Raw genomic sequence first — 12,819 nt, 5'->3', positions numbered from 1 at the left:
GCAGGACATATGTGCTCACATTTGTTATTAAAATGCCACTCAGCTCCAAGACAAACATTTATCCGCTGGCATGACGTTTGCTTAAAAACCCTGAGAAATAGATTCACCAGAGTAGCTTGTTGATTACTGTAATGTAGAAATACGACGCTGTGTCTCTGTGCTGGTTGTTGTTCAGGGCACTTGCTAATGTTGCTAATGTTTACATGGGAACATTTAAACCTGCTAAAGCGCAAAACAAGACAGACACCACAGGTAAACTAAGGGCATTTACACACTTATCCTGAGTGCTGGAGTGCGAACCCAGAACCGATTCTGGGCTTGTTTGGGAGATGGGCTCGTTATCACTGCTCATTATCGCTTTCACACACAAGAATTCCATCCGAACCGTGGATCAACTGTGCAATTCCATGTGTCACCTTCTGTGTGCAAGTTTGCACAAAGGTAGGCACGAGCTTCAAACACTCAAGAGGTGAAGAACAGCTTTTTACAGAGCCCTGCTGGTGACATCCTGTATAAATAAAGATAATGTGTGGCCACGACTTAGTAAGGCAGGAGAACTAGATGATTAAGTTGTGGCCACAACCTAGTAAGGTGTGGGAACAAGATACTAATGCGTGGCCATGACTTAGTCTTAACCACAGCTTAATAATGCCTGATCTCATTCCCACACCTTACTAAGTCTTGGCCATGACTTCTTGATCTTGTTCCCACGCCTTATTAAGTTGTTGCCACGTATTAGGATCTTGTTCCCACACGTTAATAGGCCGTGGCCACGCATTATTTTTATTTATACCGGACGTCACCAGCAGGGCTCTGTAGCTTTTTAACTCCGCGGTCCACAACAATCCTTTCCCCGCCATCACAGAACTTGAAGAAAAAAGATAAACACTTAATGATGGGCAGCTTTTGAAAGGCGAAGTAACATGATAAGTTGAAGCAGTAACATTACAATATTAACCATATATGCAACCCACACACGGCAACGGGTGCGGACAGCTTCCACATGCGCGGTGGGCCTCACTAGTTCGCTGGAAGTCAACCCCAGACCAGGAGGACCAGAGATCAGTTCTCTGGACCGCTCCTGGGCTCCAAACCAGCTTTCACACTTGACCAGACATACCAGAGCCAGTGAACCTGGGTCCGGAAAAAAGCTCTACTGTGAAAACACCCTAAGATCAGCAATACAAAGAAGTTGGCTGAAATGTGGCAGCAGCATGATGTATTAACATGGACTAAATGTGTTGGACGTAATGCAGAACACATCTACATTCTCAGAAAAATACAAAATTAGCGATATATCCACCAGGTTATTGAGAGAAGATCAAAAGCCCAAAAAGGCATAACTTTAAACTTTTAATGGTCTTAACAACAAATCATTGAACAAATAGAAACGGTAACTTAATATGGTAGAGATTTTCCCTTCGATTTCTTTAAGTCTGAAATCTTATCTGTTTAGTCACCATGACAACTTCAGTTAAGACTGAATTTAGGACAGAAGCTGTTTCAGAACAGCAGTTCTTAAATTCATAATCTTATCCATAAACTCCAGATAAGAAAACAGCATCACAAAACATCCTAATTAGACACAATTTAGTTTTGTTTTAACCTTTTTACAGATTTGGCCATGAACTTGAATAAGAGCCAATGTGATCTTAAAGATTGTTTACATTTTTTTTTTGTAATACTAATAGATAATACATTGTGAAGTCAGTGTACTTATGGATGTAATGAATATTGGAGTACTTCTAACAGCCCATTCCAGACAACACAAAAAACATTTTCAGGAGTTTGTCCATCTTTTGAATAGAATGCTATACAATTGTATGCAAATGTTTGAACACTTACAATCAAATGACATGTTCTGTTAATTTTCTAAGTGAAAATAAGTTACCACATTCTCTACAGTTGACTCAATTGTATAATTTAGCATTAAAATACTAAGAAAAGTGCTTAAAACATGCTATAACCATGTGCGCCTGTGGCCCGACCCAAGGCCCGAGCCTTGCACGCCAACGAAAGCTGCAAGTGACATTGGGAAGAGGATATCAGCCATGAGAGAGGGCAGGAGAACGATGACAGCCACGAGAGGCATGAAGATGGCGCCCTCCCGTCCTCTGTCGCAGCTGTCGTCAGTGCCCGCGGGTTGGGCGACTGGCACAACATGCCATGGAAAAAATCAAGAATTTACAGTGGTTAACAATAAATGAAACTAGGCCCAATATAGAACTTTGTGGAACCCATTTCATCGCTGTCCAAAAAACAAACAAAACAAAAAAAAATTTATCTCCAAAATAGTAACTTTACAGGAAAGGCAAAAATATTCTTAACTTTTGATGTACATTAAAGTACAAAGACTTTATTCCAAACAACTTTAAAGCATTTCTATTGGTCGATTCATCGTGTGTCTGTTCTTATAATCTTATAAAAGGTAGCTGTCGTGCTCAAATAATGCAAAAAAATAAAAAAACAAAAAAAGGAGATTTTATTTTTTGAACAGTGACGGTATGAACAATGGATACATTTTAGATTTAAGCGTACAAATACCTGTGTTGAAGGAGGAAGCTTCTTCTGTGTTGTTTGTTCTTTTCTTAGTACCAGTGACAAATAAATTACCTTCAGTCTCTGTGAACACAAGACCTTTGGACTCATTAGATTGTTCTTGATTTTGATTGGGAGATCCACGTGTCACAAAGGGAGAAGCTTAACTTTCCTTCTGACACTGTTTTGTTTTGTACTGGCTGTTCAATAAAAGCTTGAAGATCAGAAACCATCAAATATAGAAATGATATGTGTGTTTGTACTTAAGGCAGCAGTCTGTGTATTCATTACTGAACATGCAGTAAGAATTCCAATGGCTACTTAAAGAGATATTCCGGCCAAAAACTAAATGTTATGTAGTGTTCTGTTGCTCAACGTTGCATCCCTCAGCCTCACTGGTCTGTTTCATCCATTGATATTCACTCACTACAGTACCCAGCATCATTTAAATAAGTCATACAACCACTAGGAACCCCCCCCAATAACTGCACCAAATTAGGTTATTGTGCTAAAAACAAAGTGAAGTGATGGCAGGACGAATGCAGTGATGTAGCACATCTTTAAAACATTTAATACTGCAAAACCACAACACACGAGAAACATCAGAGCATGAAAACAACTGTTTACAATCTTCTTCTCATCTTCTCCAGGCAAATCCATAGAAGAAAATGTTGAAGTTAGATTTCCATAGTTCTGTGATGCTCAATGCTTATTTGACATAAAATAAACACTCAAAATATGTTGAGTGGATTGCAATCAGTGCTCGATCAATACAGTAAATATGCTCAATTATAAAGACATTATTTACAGTACAGTAATAACATGAAAAGCTTATTGAATGAGAGAACCTGAATTTCACCAACATTCATTGGTTCATTTAGTAATAACAGTTAAAGCTGTATTAAACATTAAACTGAAAGGTTACAGTGTATCCATGAAATATGCTCTGCTATACCTAAACATTAAAAATTATATATTTACATTCAAATACAATATAGTACCTACACACAGTCACTGAAACGCCACCAAAGTATCTCACATTTGTAGGAGTAAGAACGGTTCAGCGTTGTTAAATTCATATGAAATGCCAGAAATCACAAAGAACAACTAGGAAATTAAACAGGGTTGGATCTGCTAACATCAATGCATCTGTCTCTGATGGGGATTACTAGAATTTAATCTAGAATGGCTAAAATGTTCAAGTCAAATGTCGCTACCTTAACGCTAACATACTACTGGAATCCCGTAGGAGCGCTAGCAGAATTTAGGATTATTATAGAGGTGGGTTTTTTATTGGGTTTACCAACTTTTGACATTTTAACTGAAGGCCTAGCAGAAATAGTCACAGTTCACCACTGCATATACAGTGGAGTCGAAAAGTCTGACACCACTTTTAAAAACTGGGATGTTTTTCATTTAATCCTGGAAATAATTCCTTTCTAAATTTTAGAAAGGAATGCAAAATAGAAGCATTTTCACTGGTGTCTCATTAGTGACTTTTGGACCCCACTGTACATAATATAAAGTTCCACCCACCTTCAAGACACATCATCAGAAGGTGATTTTCCTAGTTTTAACCCTGTAAAATCTCATTTTTTGGACTATTGTGGCACCACTCTAAAAGAGCAAGTAGGTGTGTTTACAACAGATGTGGCAACGTTTAAATTTTTCATTTTGACCAGTGTCTTTTTAATACTTAAATACTTCTTTGTGTAACTGTTTCAGTCAGAATATATTATCTCCTTCAAGTTTCTCTTAACAGTCGATTTTAAAATAAAATTAAAATTAAATGAAAACCCTGCCTAACTGATGTAATATACATATAAATTAGGTTTAATAAAATATATGGTGTAAAGAAAATTCAAAGAAAGTCGCTCTTCCAAAATATATTAGCATTTTCAACTGCAATGAATTGGTTTGACACGTTAAAAAATAGCAGTTTGGTAGCAAGGTGAAGCTTCTTGAATTCCTGAGGTGCCCAAGTCGAGTCCTGATGACCTACTGTCCAGGAGGGTTTAGTTCCATCTAGGGCTGGGCAATATGACAATATATATCTTTATTGTGATAAATTATGTCACAGCACAATATACTATGCTTTTCTCAACGTATCATGCATATAGTCAGTATTGTAGAACACTGATCAACTGCTTGTTTCATTATACAGAGGGTAAAATTAATCCCCTTTAACTGGATTTAGTGTGACACAGCATCCACAATACTGAATGAAGAGCCTTGCATTTGCAGTTTTTGATGGTATTTTTTAAATGTAGCACTACTGGTTCTTTTTTCTCAGTTCCAACTGATCAAATGCCTGAAAAAAAAATGTATGGTGAAAATTTCTTGAAGTATAATACTGCGATATATACTGCAATGTTATATTTTTGCCATGTCACCCACCTCTGGTTCCATCACAACAACTCTATGGCTCAGATTCTTCTGAAGGCTTTGATTAACTGGATCAGGTATGTTAAATCAGTTTTGGAACTGAACCGTCCAGAGCACTGAACTGTAGATCACTGAATTGGGCACACATATCCTGTCCTACTTAAACGTTTCCTAGAACCCTGTGGCCAAGAACCACAGAAAAGAAGAAGCTGCCCTCTTAAAAATAATGATGCACAAAGGGTTCGTTTGGAGTGACGCCACAGAAGAACCACTTTGGTTCCCACTGGTGAATGACTTGCTATTAAGCATCCTCACCCCCTTTGGGGACTATTTGCCTTACAGCGCCCTGCATGTATCTCTCCACCATGAATAGATTTGATAAAAATATATTCTTTGCAAAAGCTTAATCTCAAAACTACCGTAAAACAATGTCTCAGACATCAGGCAGTGTATTCGTAACCATTTCACCGTAAAAGCTTTCTGTGAGGGAACTACAGGCATTAAACTCTTCAGACGTCTGGTTCCTTTCACCATCACTGTGAACAATTCTCACTCAGTAAGTTTCCCTAGAACAAAGTATTTCACACCAAACAACTGTGATTGACTGATGCATTAAGTTGTGCAGAAATTCTGAAAAAATCGCTGGATTTTTTATTGCAATCTGAAAAACATTCTTTCTAAATTATCCCTTCATTTCACATTTTCTTAGTTTGTCTTATTTCCTTCATCTCATCAGTCATGTAGATATCCTCAAATTCATCTGTTTCTTCTGGCTCTGTTTGAGTAGAACACGAATTCTGTTTTGAAACTTTTGTCTTTGAGGCATATACGTTCCTCACCAACACTACAAGAGAACTTAGAAGAACTCTTACGCCATCCACTGCTAAGAAAACTACACCCAATATGAAGACAACATAAAATGTTTCTGTATGTTCTGGTACGTTCTTTACATCGTGTTCATGTTCCACAGGGGGTGCCTCTACTTTATAAACACCATTTCTGTACATAATTGCTTCTATCTTCAACAGCAGCTCTTCAACCTGCCTGATGTCTGAACGGTCTTTGTTATTGAAGACATGATAGCCACCTCCGCAGACCCTGAGGATCTCCTTTAGAATAGGAGGACTGTGAGCCAGTAACTCTGTGAAGGATTTCCCACCTAAAAGGTCTCCACCTGTGAAGAGCACCAGTGCATGTTTCAGAGCTCCAGAACCAAAGTTCTCAGCAATGTGTCTGATATTTTCTTTCTCTTCCACTGTTATCCTGCCCAGCCTGATCACTACCAGGAATGCATGAATGGTAGAATCGTTAGCAAAACAGTTCACAAACGATTCGTCTGAAAGACCTGGTGTGTCAGTGATTTTGACCTTCCTTCCCAAGATCACAGCACTGCGAGTCTCACAGCCTTTCGTCACCGGGAGAAAGGAGTAATCCTCTTCAAACGCCGGCCTCCCCAGGATGGTGTTTCCTGATGCACTCTTTCCCGCTCCAGACCTCCCCAACAACATGAGGCTGAGCTCTCCTGCTGTTTTTACTTCTGGAGAGAGAAAGAGAGACAGAAAACAAACTTATTGTGAAGGTGTCTCCCAGCACCAACTGTCTCCAGCTCCACCCTGGCTCTGTCCACTAAATGAGTCCCTAACTAACAGCAATGTGTAATCATTAGTGGATGCAGCCATGGTGGAGCCGGAGATGGTGAGAGCAGGTTTAAATAAACATACGACAGATATAAACTATATCGTACACATTTTGCACTGTAGGTATAAATAAATAAAAAAAAATTTAAAAAGTGACCCATGTATAAAAATGTTATGCAATGTTCACACTCACCTTGCATTTTAGAGGAACTCATAAAATATGTTACAGCTGCAGCGACACAGAGGAGACCAATCAGCAGAGACAGGATCCAAAATAACCAAGTGGACCCTGAAAAACCATTTTTACCAGTGGAAAGAAAAAGATGTGGCTCATTACAATTACAGTACATATGTATAAGATTGCTAATTAATATTTTATGTAGCCTTATTTATAGACTACAAATATTCCTATTATCACTGTCACTGTGGGGATTTACAGTGAAAGAGACAAGTATGCCTCGAGTTCTCTGCTCTGTTTGAGTTCTGCTGACTTACGATTTCCTCTTTGTGGACCGTCCTCATGCACAGGTTTAGCTGCGTCCTGTTCTGAAGCTGCAGTGAGGTTCTGCAAAGTTACAAAAGGAGAGCTGTGTAAACAAGCATTGCAATCAATTTAGCACATAATTCACAAAGGTGAACAAACTGAATTCACTGTCTAACCCAGTGTTTTGTAGTCCTGGTCCTGGAGAACCATTAGTGCCCTGCAGACTTTACTGATTTACCTGCTCAGTCCAACTAATCAGCTCCTTAATAAGCCCCTCCTGAGCTGCAGTGTGTGATAGAGTGTGTCAGAATAGGAAAACAGTAAAATGTGCGGGGATGCACACTTTAATTCAAGTCAAGTCAAAGTTTATTTATATAGCACTTTTTTACAACAGGCGTTGTCACAAAGCAACTTTATAGAAAAATCCGGTTCCGAGCACCCATGAATGTTGCCATTGGCAACAGTGGCAAGGACAAACTCCCTAAGTGCAAGAGGAACAAACACTGAGAGGAACCAAGACTCAACACTGCAAGTGAAATGATCATAAATACATCAATAACAATAATAGTCAATATATGTAATATTCTCCATTTGAGATGGTTGTGCACTTATTATAAGATTATCTATCTTATTTCTAGACAGTTTCACTTGTTTTAGGTAATTTTATTAACTAAAATTATCTCACTATACTGGCAGATAATTTTGCTTGTTTCAAGCACATTTCTTAAAACAAGCAAAATTATTTGCCAACATAGTGAGATCGTTTTAATAAAATTACTCGGAATTAGTAAAGAATGTCTAATAATAAGGTAATCATAAATTAAGCTTACAAAAAATCTCACCAGGAGAAATATTAGATTTTATATTTAAGATTACTTTACTTGACAAGATACCAGGTTTTGCAGTGAAAAGAGGAACCCATCCTCCTCTTTTCGACACCAGATAGCAAACAAGAGCAAAATGAACAGAAAGTAAGGTTTTAACATTCATATAATATGTTAAAAAAATCCTCAAACTACACAACTTAAACACTAGATTCATAGTAATTCCTCAATAATTACAGTATATACCAAATTAATAAAAGTTGCTAAACAATTTATAGTAGTTACCAGGAAATTTATAGTAGTTGCCAAACTACTCAAAGTAGTACAATTCAAAAGTCACTGAATAATTCATAGTTGATACCAAATTAATTCTAGTTGCTGAAAAAATCAGAGTAGTTACTGAATACATCAGTTCAATAACAATTAATGAACAATTAATGAATAATTCAACGGGTTGTGAGTCACTGATCTACAAGCTTGAATTTCAGTTCCTCAACACATGAATGAGCTGAACTAAAACTGAATTGAATGAACTGAACTCTGGCAGGTTCTGCTCCACCTGCCTGTTCTGACTCACCTGTGGACTGACCTGTCGCATGCAGCAGGGAGTGACGATGCCGCCGCAGCAGCTACATGGCTGGGCGTGCATGCGATTGTGAGTTCTAGCACTGCACGTCTCGCCACAAACACACGCATGTCTGGAGCGGGATTTACAGAAGAGTCTCTTCTGAAGACTGGCCGAGTGAACTCTGAACAGAAACAACAGAATAGAGTGAGGAGACAGTGAGATGAATTACCTTCATTACACAAATACAGTCAAGGTTAAAAAGGCAAGCTAAGAGACAAAACTGTGTTGATCATTCCAATTTTGCTCAAAATATCATAAGAGTCTAAAATCATGAACCCAGTATTTTGAATCAGATTCAGTGGTGGGATGAGTAAATTGCTCAGCGCTAATTAATACATGTTATACATGTATTAACTAGCGATGGTAATTCAGTGCAACGCTTTTCAGATTGGGGTGAGTGTCCCAAAAACATACTGCATTGACATGAATCTGTCGGGTCCAGTACCAAACCCCAATAAAAGGAAAGCTGCTGCTTTTAATCTGCTGCCAGAGTAGTCAAACCAAAACCAACCCAAAACCTAAACCTAACCCTAACCTTAACCTCAACCCAAAACCTAATCCTAACCTTCACGCTAGCCCAATGGTGGTGACCTCAGCCCAGCTTGCTGAGGATGTTGAGATGGTCAGTATTAAACCTGTTACAAGTTCAGTTCCTCTCAGGTTAAACATCTACAGATCTGAACGTAAACACTCCAAATAAAGTTTAAAACAGCTGAATTCAGCAGATTATAAACAAATTTTATTTATTTACCATTGATGTGTTGTTGATGTTACTGAAAGTCTGTTGAGTGTCTATTTCATCTAAAAACGACCACTCGAAATGAAGTGTCACCCAGGCCTTTTCTGAGTGAGTGTGTAACATTTAGAGTGCAGTTCAGAACAGCAAGCGCTTAATATTGATCTGTTTATTCAGAGTAAAAATAAAACAGATGTGTGAATTATACACTTATTCATGTGTTTTCCAGCTCAAACAGGCAGTTTCCAACAAAAACACATTTTTGTTAGATCATGTTCTTTACAAATAAAATAACTGCAACAAGCACATCCATAAAGCAGCTTATTAAATGAAAAACCGGACCATTTAAACACTACACTATACTAACACTACTAATCTTTTCAAGCCAGCAATGGTTTTGATATGATGAAGATACTATACCGCTGATCTGTGGAATAATGTCCGTCACTGAAATTACTGCTGAAACGGGCCGGAGGGTCCATTGACTGATCGCTCTTCATGGAGGTGCAGCTCGGAACAGGTGAGAGTCTCTGGCTCGACTGCTCTGAACTGAAAGTTCATTTTAAAACACTGTTCAGACTCTTCATCACACATTTACACACCCTCACACACTGATTTACAGTAACACACTCACACTGATTACAGTAACACACTGAATTACAGTAACACACTCACACACTGAATTACAGTAACACACACTGAATTACAGTAACACACTCACCACACTGTTGTGTCGCTCAAAGAATGTCTTTTGTCATATTTGGCTGAAATGCTGTCGTCACTGCTGGAGACGCCCTCAGAACTCATCATCACTTATGATGGAACACCTGAAGAGATGAAAGTGTTCATAGAGGAAGGTATAAAGAAGGTGGTGCTTTCTTTTACAGTTCCTTAAGTTCTAGCTATTTGCTGGGTAAATGTGTGGTACAAACTGAAAATCTTAGCCAATTATTTGGGATAAGTTCCAAAGCAGTGTAGCTAAATTGCACTGACAGGTTCTAAGGTTAGCTATTAAGTGGGTAACTATGTTTTACGAACTCTATAGTAAAATGCAATTACTTAAAAAGGTCCTTGTTGACTCTGTACTATGTCTGTTGTGGGGCGTGTCCTGGGATTTTTGAACATAGTTCTTGTGTTCTTTGCGTTTGCTTGTCAATAAAATATTGATCACAAAAAAAGTTTGCAGTTAGCTGTATGACATAAGATTTTACAAAAATAAAGCACAAAGGGTCTAACGCAGTATGTACTTGTCTATTACCTATCAGTGAAACTGAATCTGGACTTTAAAAGAGAGCTGTGACTCTTAGATTGTTTCTTTACACATTTTTTTAAGTTTACTGAAAAATAATTTTACAGTGTCCTTACACACTGATAGGTGGTGGTTCTGTTGCAGATCAGAGAAAATTAAACTTCTAAAAGTTTGGCTGTGGAGCGGAAGCTTGTATTCCTGTCTTTGTGGGGTATTTTCATAACTGTTTGAATTACTGTAGCCAAAAAAACTGATGTGCTACACCAACCCAGCCCTAATCTGAGGTTCTGGACTAAAATAAATTTTTAAAATTCATGTTAGACATGAGGAAAAGCACTTGTACACAATTAAACTATTTTACCATCATCAACATTACATATAAAAACTCAAAAGACTCGTATAGGTTCACTGGTGGTTTGGATTGTAAATAAAGTGGCTGTATCTGTGTTGTAGACATTGTGACCCCTGGTTTCTATCACAACCAGTGTAAAGACATCTGAGCCTGTAAGTTTCTCAACAATGAACCATTTCACACCAAAGCACTCTGAATGGCTCTGTTTACATCTCAACTACTGAATTATGTGGGAAATTTGAATAGTCTTAGCTTAGAAGACAAAAACAAATCTTCAGGTCATTTCAGTTCTATTAAAAGCTGCAGTTATAAGACTAAAAAGGAGTCAAATGTTCTAATAATGACAAAATGTTCAGGTTGTGTGTGATCCTGGAGACATCTGGTCCCCACAAAGAGCTAAATATACACCAGCACACACACGAATAACGATCGAGTTAGCATTACTGACACAACGCAAACATCAACTCGGCTCGAGTGTGATAAAATTTGTACGTTTTTTCCCCTTTAATGGTTAAGTTTGTGGTTCTTAATGTTTAATTAAATCTAAATACGATACAAGTTCAGTAGTTTGTTAGCAGTAAGGAAGCTGGCAGCATGGCCTGCTGCCGTGAGCTAATGGCGTCGAAAACAGTACCAAACATGTCCTCCTTCAGACGACCATGCAGAGCTGAGAGACATATTCACCTGATTATTTACAGAAAACCAAACTGCGCGATGTGTTTTTGCTGTTTCGACTCTTCAGTTCTTCTTTCCGCTGTTTTTTCTCTCCCTGAACTGTGTTTCTCCAGCAGCCCGCTGAATGTGCTCGATCTGCACACAGTAAAGTCGCTACAGCTCTGATTTGTAGATCAGACAATCTGGCTACGCCGCCACACGCCACCCACGCGACTCCATGCCAACCAATCAGATTCATTTCTCACAGTATCCCTGCGAATACTTTCACTTTCACTTCGCAGAGCGCCACACTTATTTCTCCGTGCTTTACTGGAATAATTATACATATATACATGTACAGCAGATAAAGCGAGTAACAGAAAAACAAACTGTGTGATTTGAAAAATAAAAACAGGAAAAAATAAATTACTTTTATAATGAACCTATAAAATCATATCAAAAGTATTCCGCCCCCTTAAAAGTCATCAGATATTTAAATATTCTATGTAAGATTTTTTTATTGAGTGATTGAGTGAGTTATTTGTTAGGTACATGAGCTGTTTTGCATCTAAAAAAAGGAAAACAGTATGGTCATCCCCTAAACCTCACCCATTACTTATCCCTCTCCTGACAAAGACTTGTTTCCAAACTTTTTGATCCAGGCTGATAGGAAGCAACTGATGACTTTTATTTTAGAGAGCCAGGACAAATTATTTAACATTGGTGCATGTATGGTTTAAACAGGTGCAGAATGCATTCAGAATTATTAGTCATTTCTGTGTTTTTCTTTTGTTTTACACTGATTTTCTGTTTAAAAATCTCTGGCAAGCTTTGGCAATACAAATGTAGCCTACTTGTCATGCCAATAAAGCACCTTGAATTTAATTGAATTAATTAATTAGTTTATCTAATCTGCACTATGAAATAGGTGTGAAAAAATTAGTAAAAGCAATGAGAAAATTTTAAATGATTTGCCTTTGCTAGGCCAAGTTTCATTAAATACGTTTTAATAATCAAGAAAAATTGCACAAAAAAGCAATATTAACATTTATTGACTTAATGCCACAAAAAACACAAGGAGCATTTTACAGTTACTCATTTCATTTTATGTTCATAGAATCAAATTGATGATAAAAAACAGACATATTCATCACCATTCCACAACTCAAAATGATCAAACTTTAAAAGCAAAAAGGTAAGAATTCAATGCATAATATTGAAACTTTAAAAATAAGAAAGCACTCAAATAATTTCTCTTCAATGCCATCACAACTTAAAATGTTCAAATTCTGTGATACATTGATACTATTTTTTTCAGACTGAGTACAAGTA

At 37.7% G+C, this 12,819-nt stretch overlaps 1 protein-coding gene across 2 annotated transcripts; it reads right to left on the bottom strand.

Annotated features, from left to right (window-relative positions):
• Positions 1-3,086: 3,086 nt before the first annotated feature.
• Positions 3,087-11,673, bottom strand: LOC118800116 (GTPase IMAP family member 8-like). 2 transcript variants are annotated; one of them, XM_036560261.1, is made up of 7 exons: positions 11,518-11,673; positions 9,954-10,059; positions 9,653-9,781; positions 8,446-8,617; positions 7,056-7,125; positions 6,754-6,849; positions 3,087-6,460 (listed from the first exon to the last, which is right to left on the bottom strand). In XM_036560261.1, exons 2-7 carry the CDS (start codon positions 10,040-10,042, stop codon positions 5,619-5,621), a joined length of 1,398 nt encoding a protein of 465 aa, XP_036416154.1. In that variant the 5' UTR covers positions 10,043-10,059; positions 11,518-11,673; the 3' UTR covers positions 3,087-5,618. The 2 variants fall into 2 exon arrangements, with proteins under 2 accessions (XP_036416154.1, XP_036416155.1); XM_036560262.1 differs by having other exon boundaries at positions 8,458-8,617.
• Positions 11,674-12,819: the final 1,146 nt, after the last annotated feature.

The sequence above is a fragment of the Colossoma macropomum genome, unplaced genomic scaffold, assembly GCF_904425465.1.
Source record: "Colossoma macropomum unplaced genomic scaffold, Colossoma_macropomum, whole genome shotgun sequence".
NCBI lineage: Eukaryota > Metazoa > Chordata > Actinopteri > Characiformes > Serrasalmidae > Colossoma > Colossoma macropomum.
This window is presented reverse-complemented; position numbering and strand designations above follow the sequence as displayed.

Excerpts from the sequence above, each read along its gene's own strand:
- LOC118800116 (XM_036560261.1), bottom strand. The coding sequence starts at position 10,042 with ATGATGAGTTCTGAGGGCGTCTCCAGCAGTGACGACAGCATTTCAGCC. Across the intron at positions 7,126-8,445 it reads TGCGACAGGTCAGTCCACAG|AACCTCACTGCAGCTTCAGA; the intron begins GTGAGTCAGAAC and ends GTAACTTTGCAG. Across the intron at positions 6,461-6,753 it reads GAGTTCCTCTAAAATGCAAG|AAGTAAAAACAGCAGGAGAG; the intron begins GTGAGTGTGAAC and ends TTCTCTCTCCAG.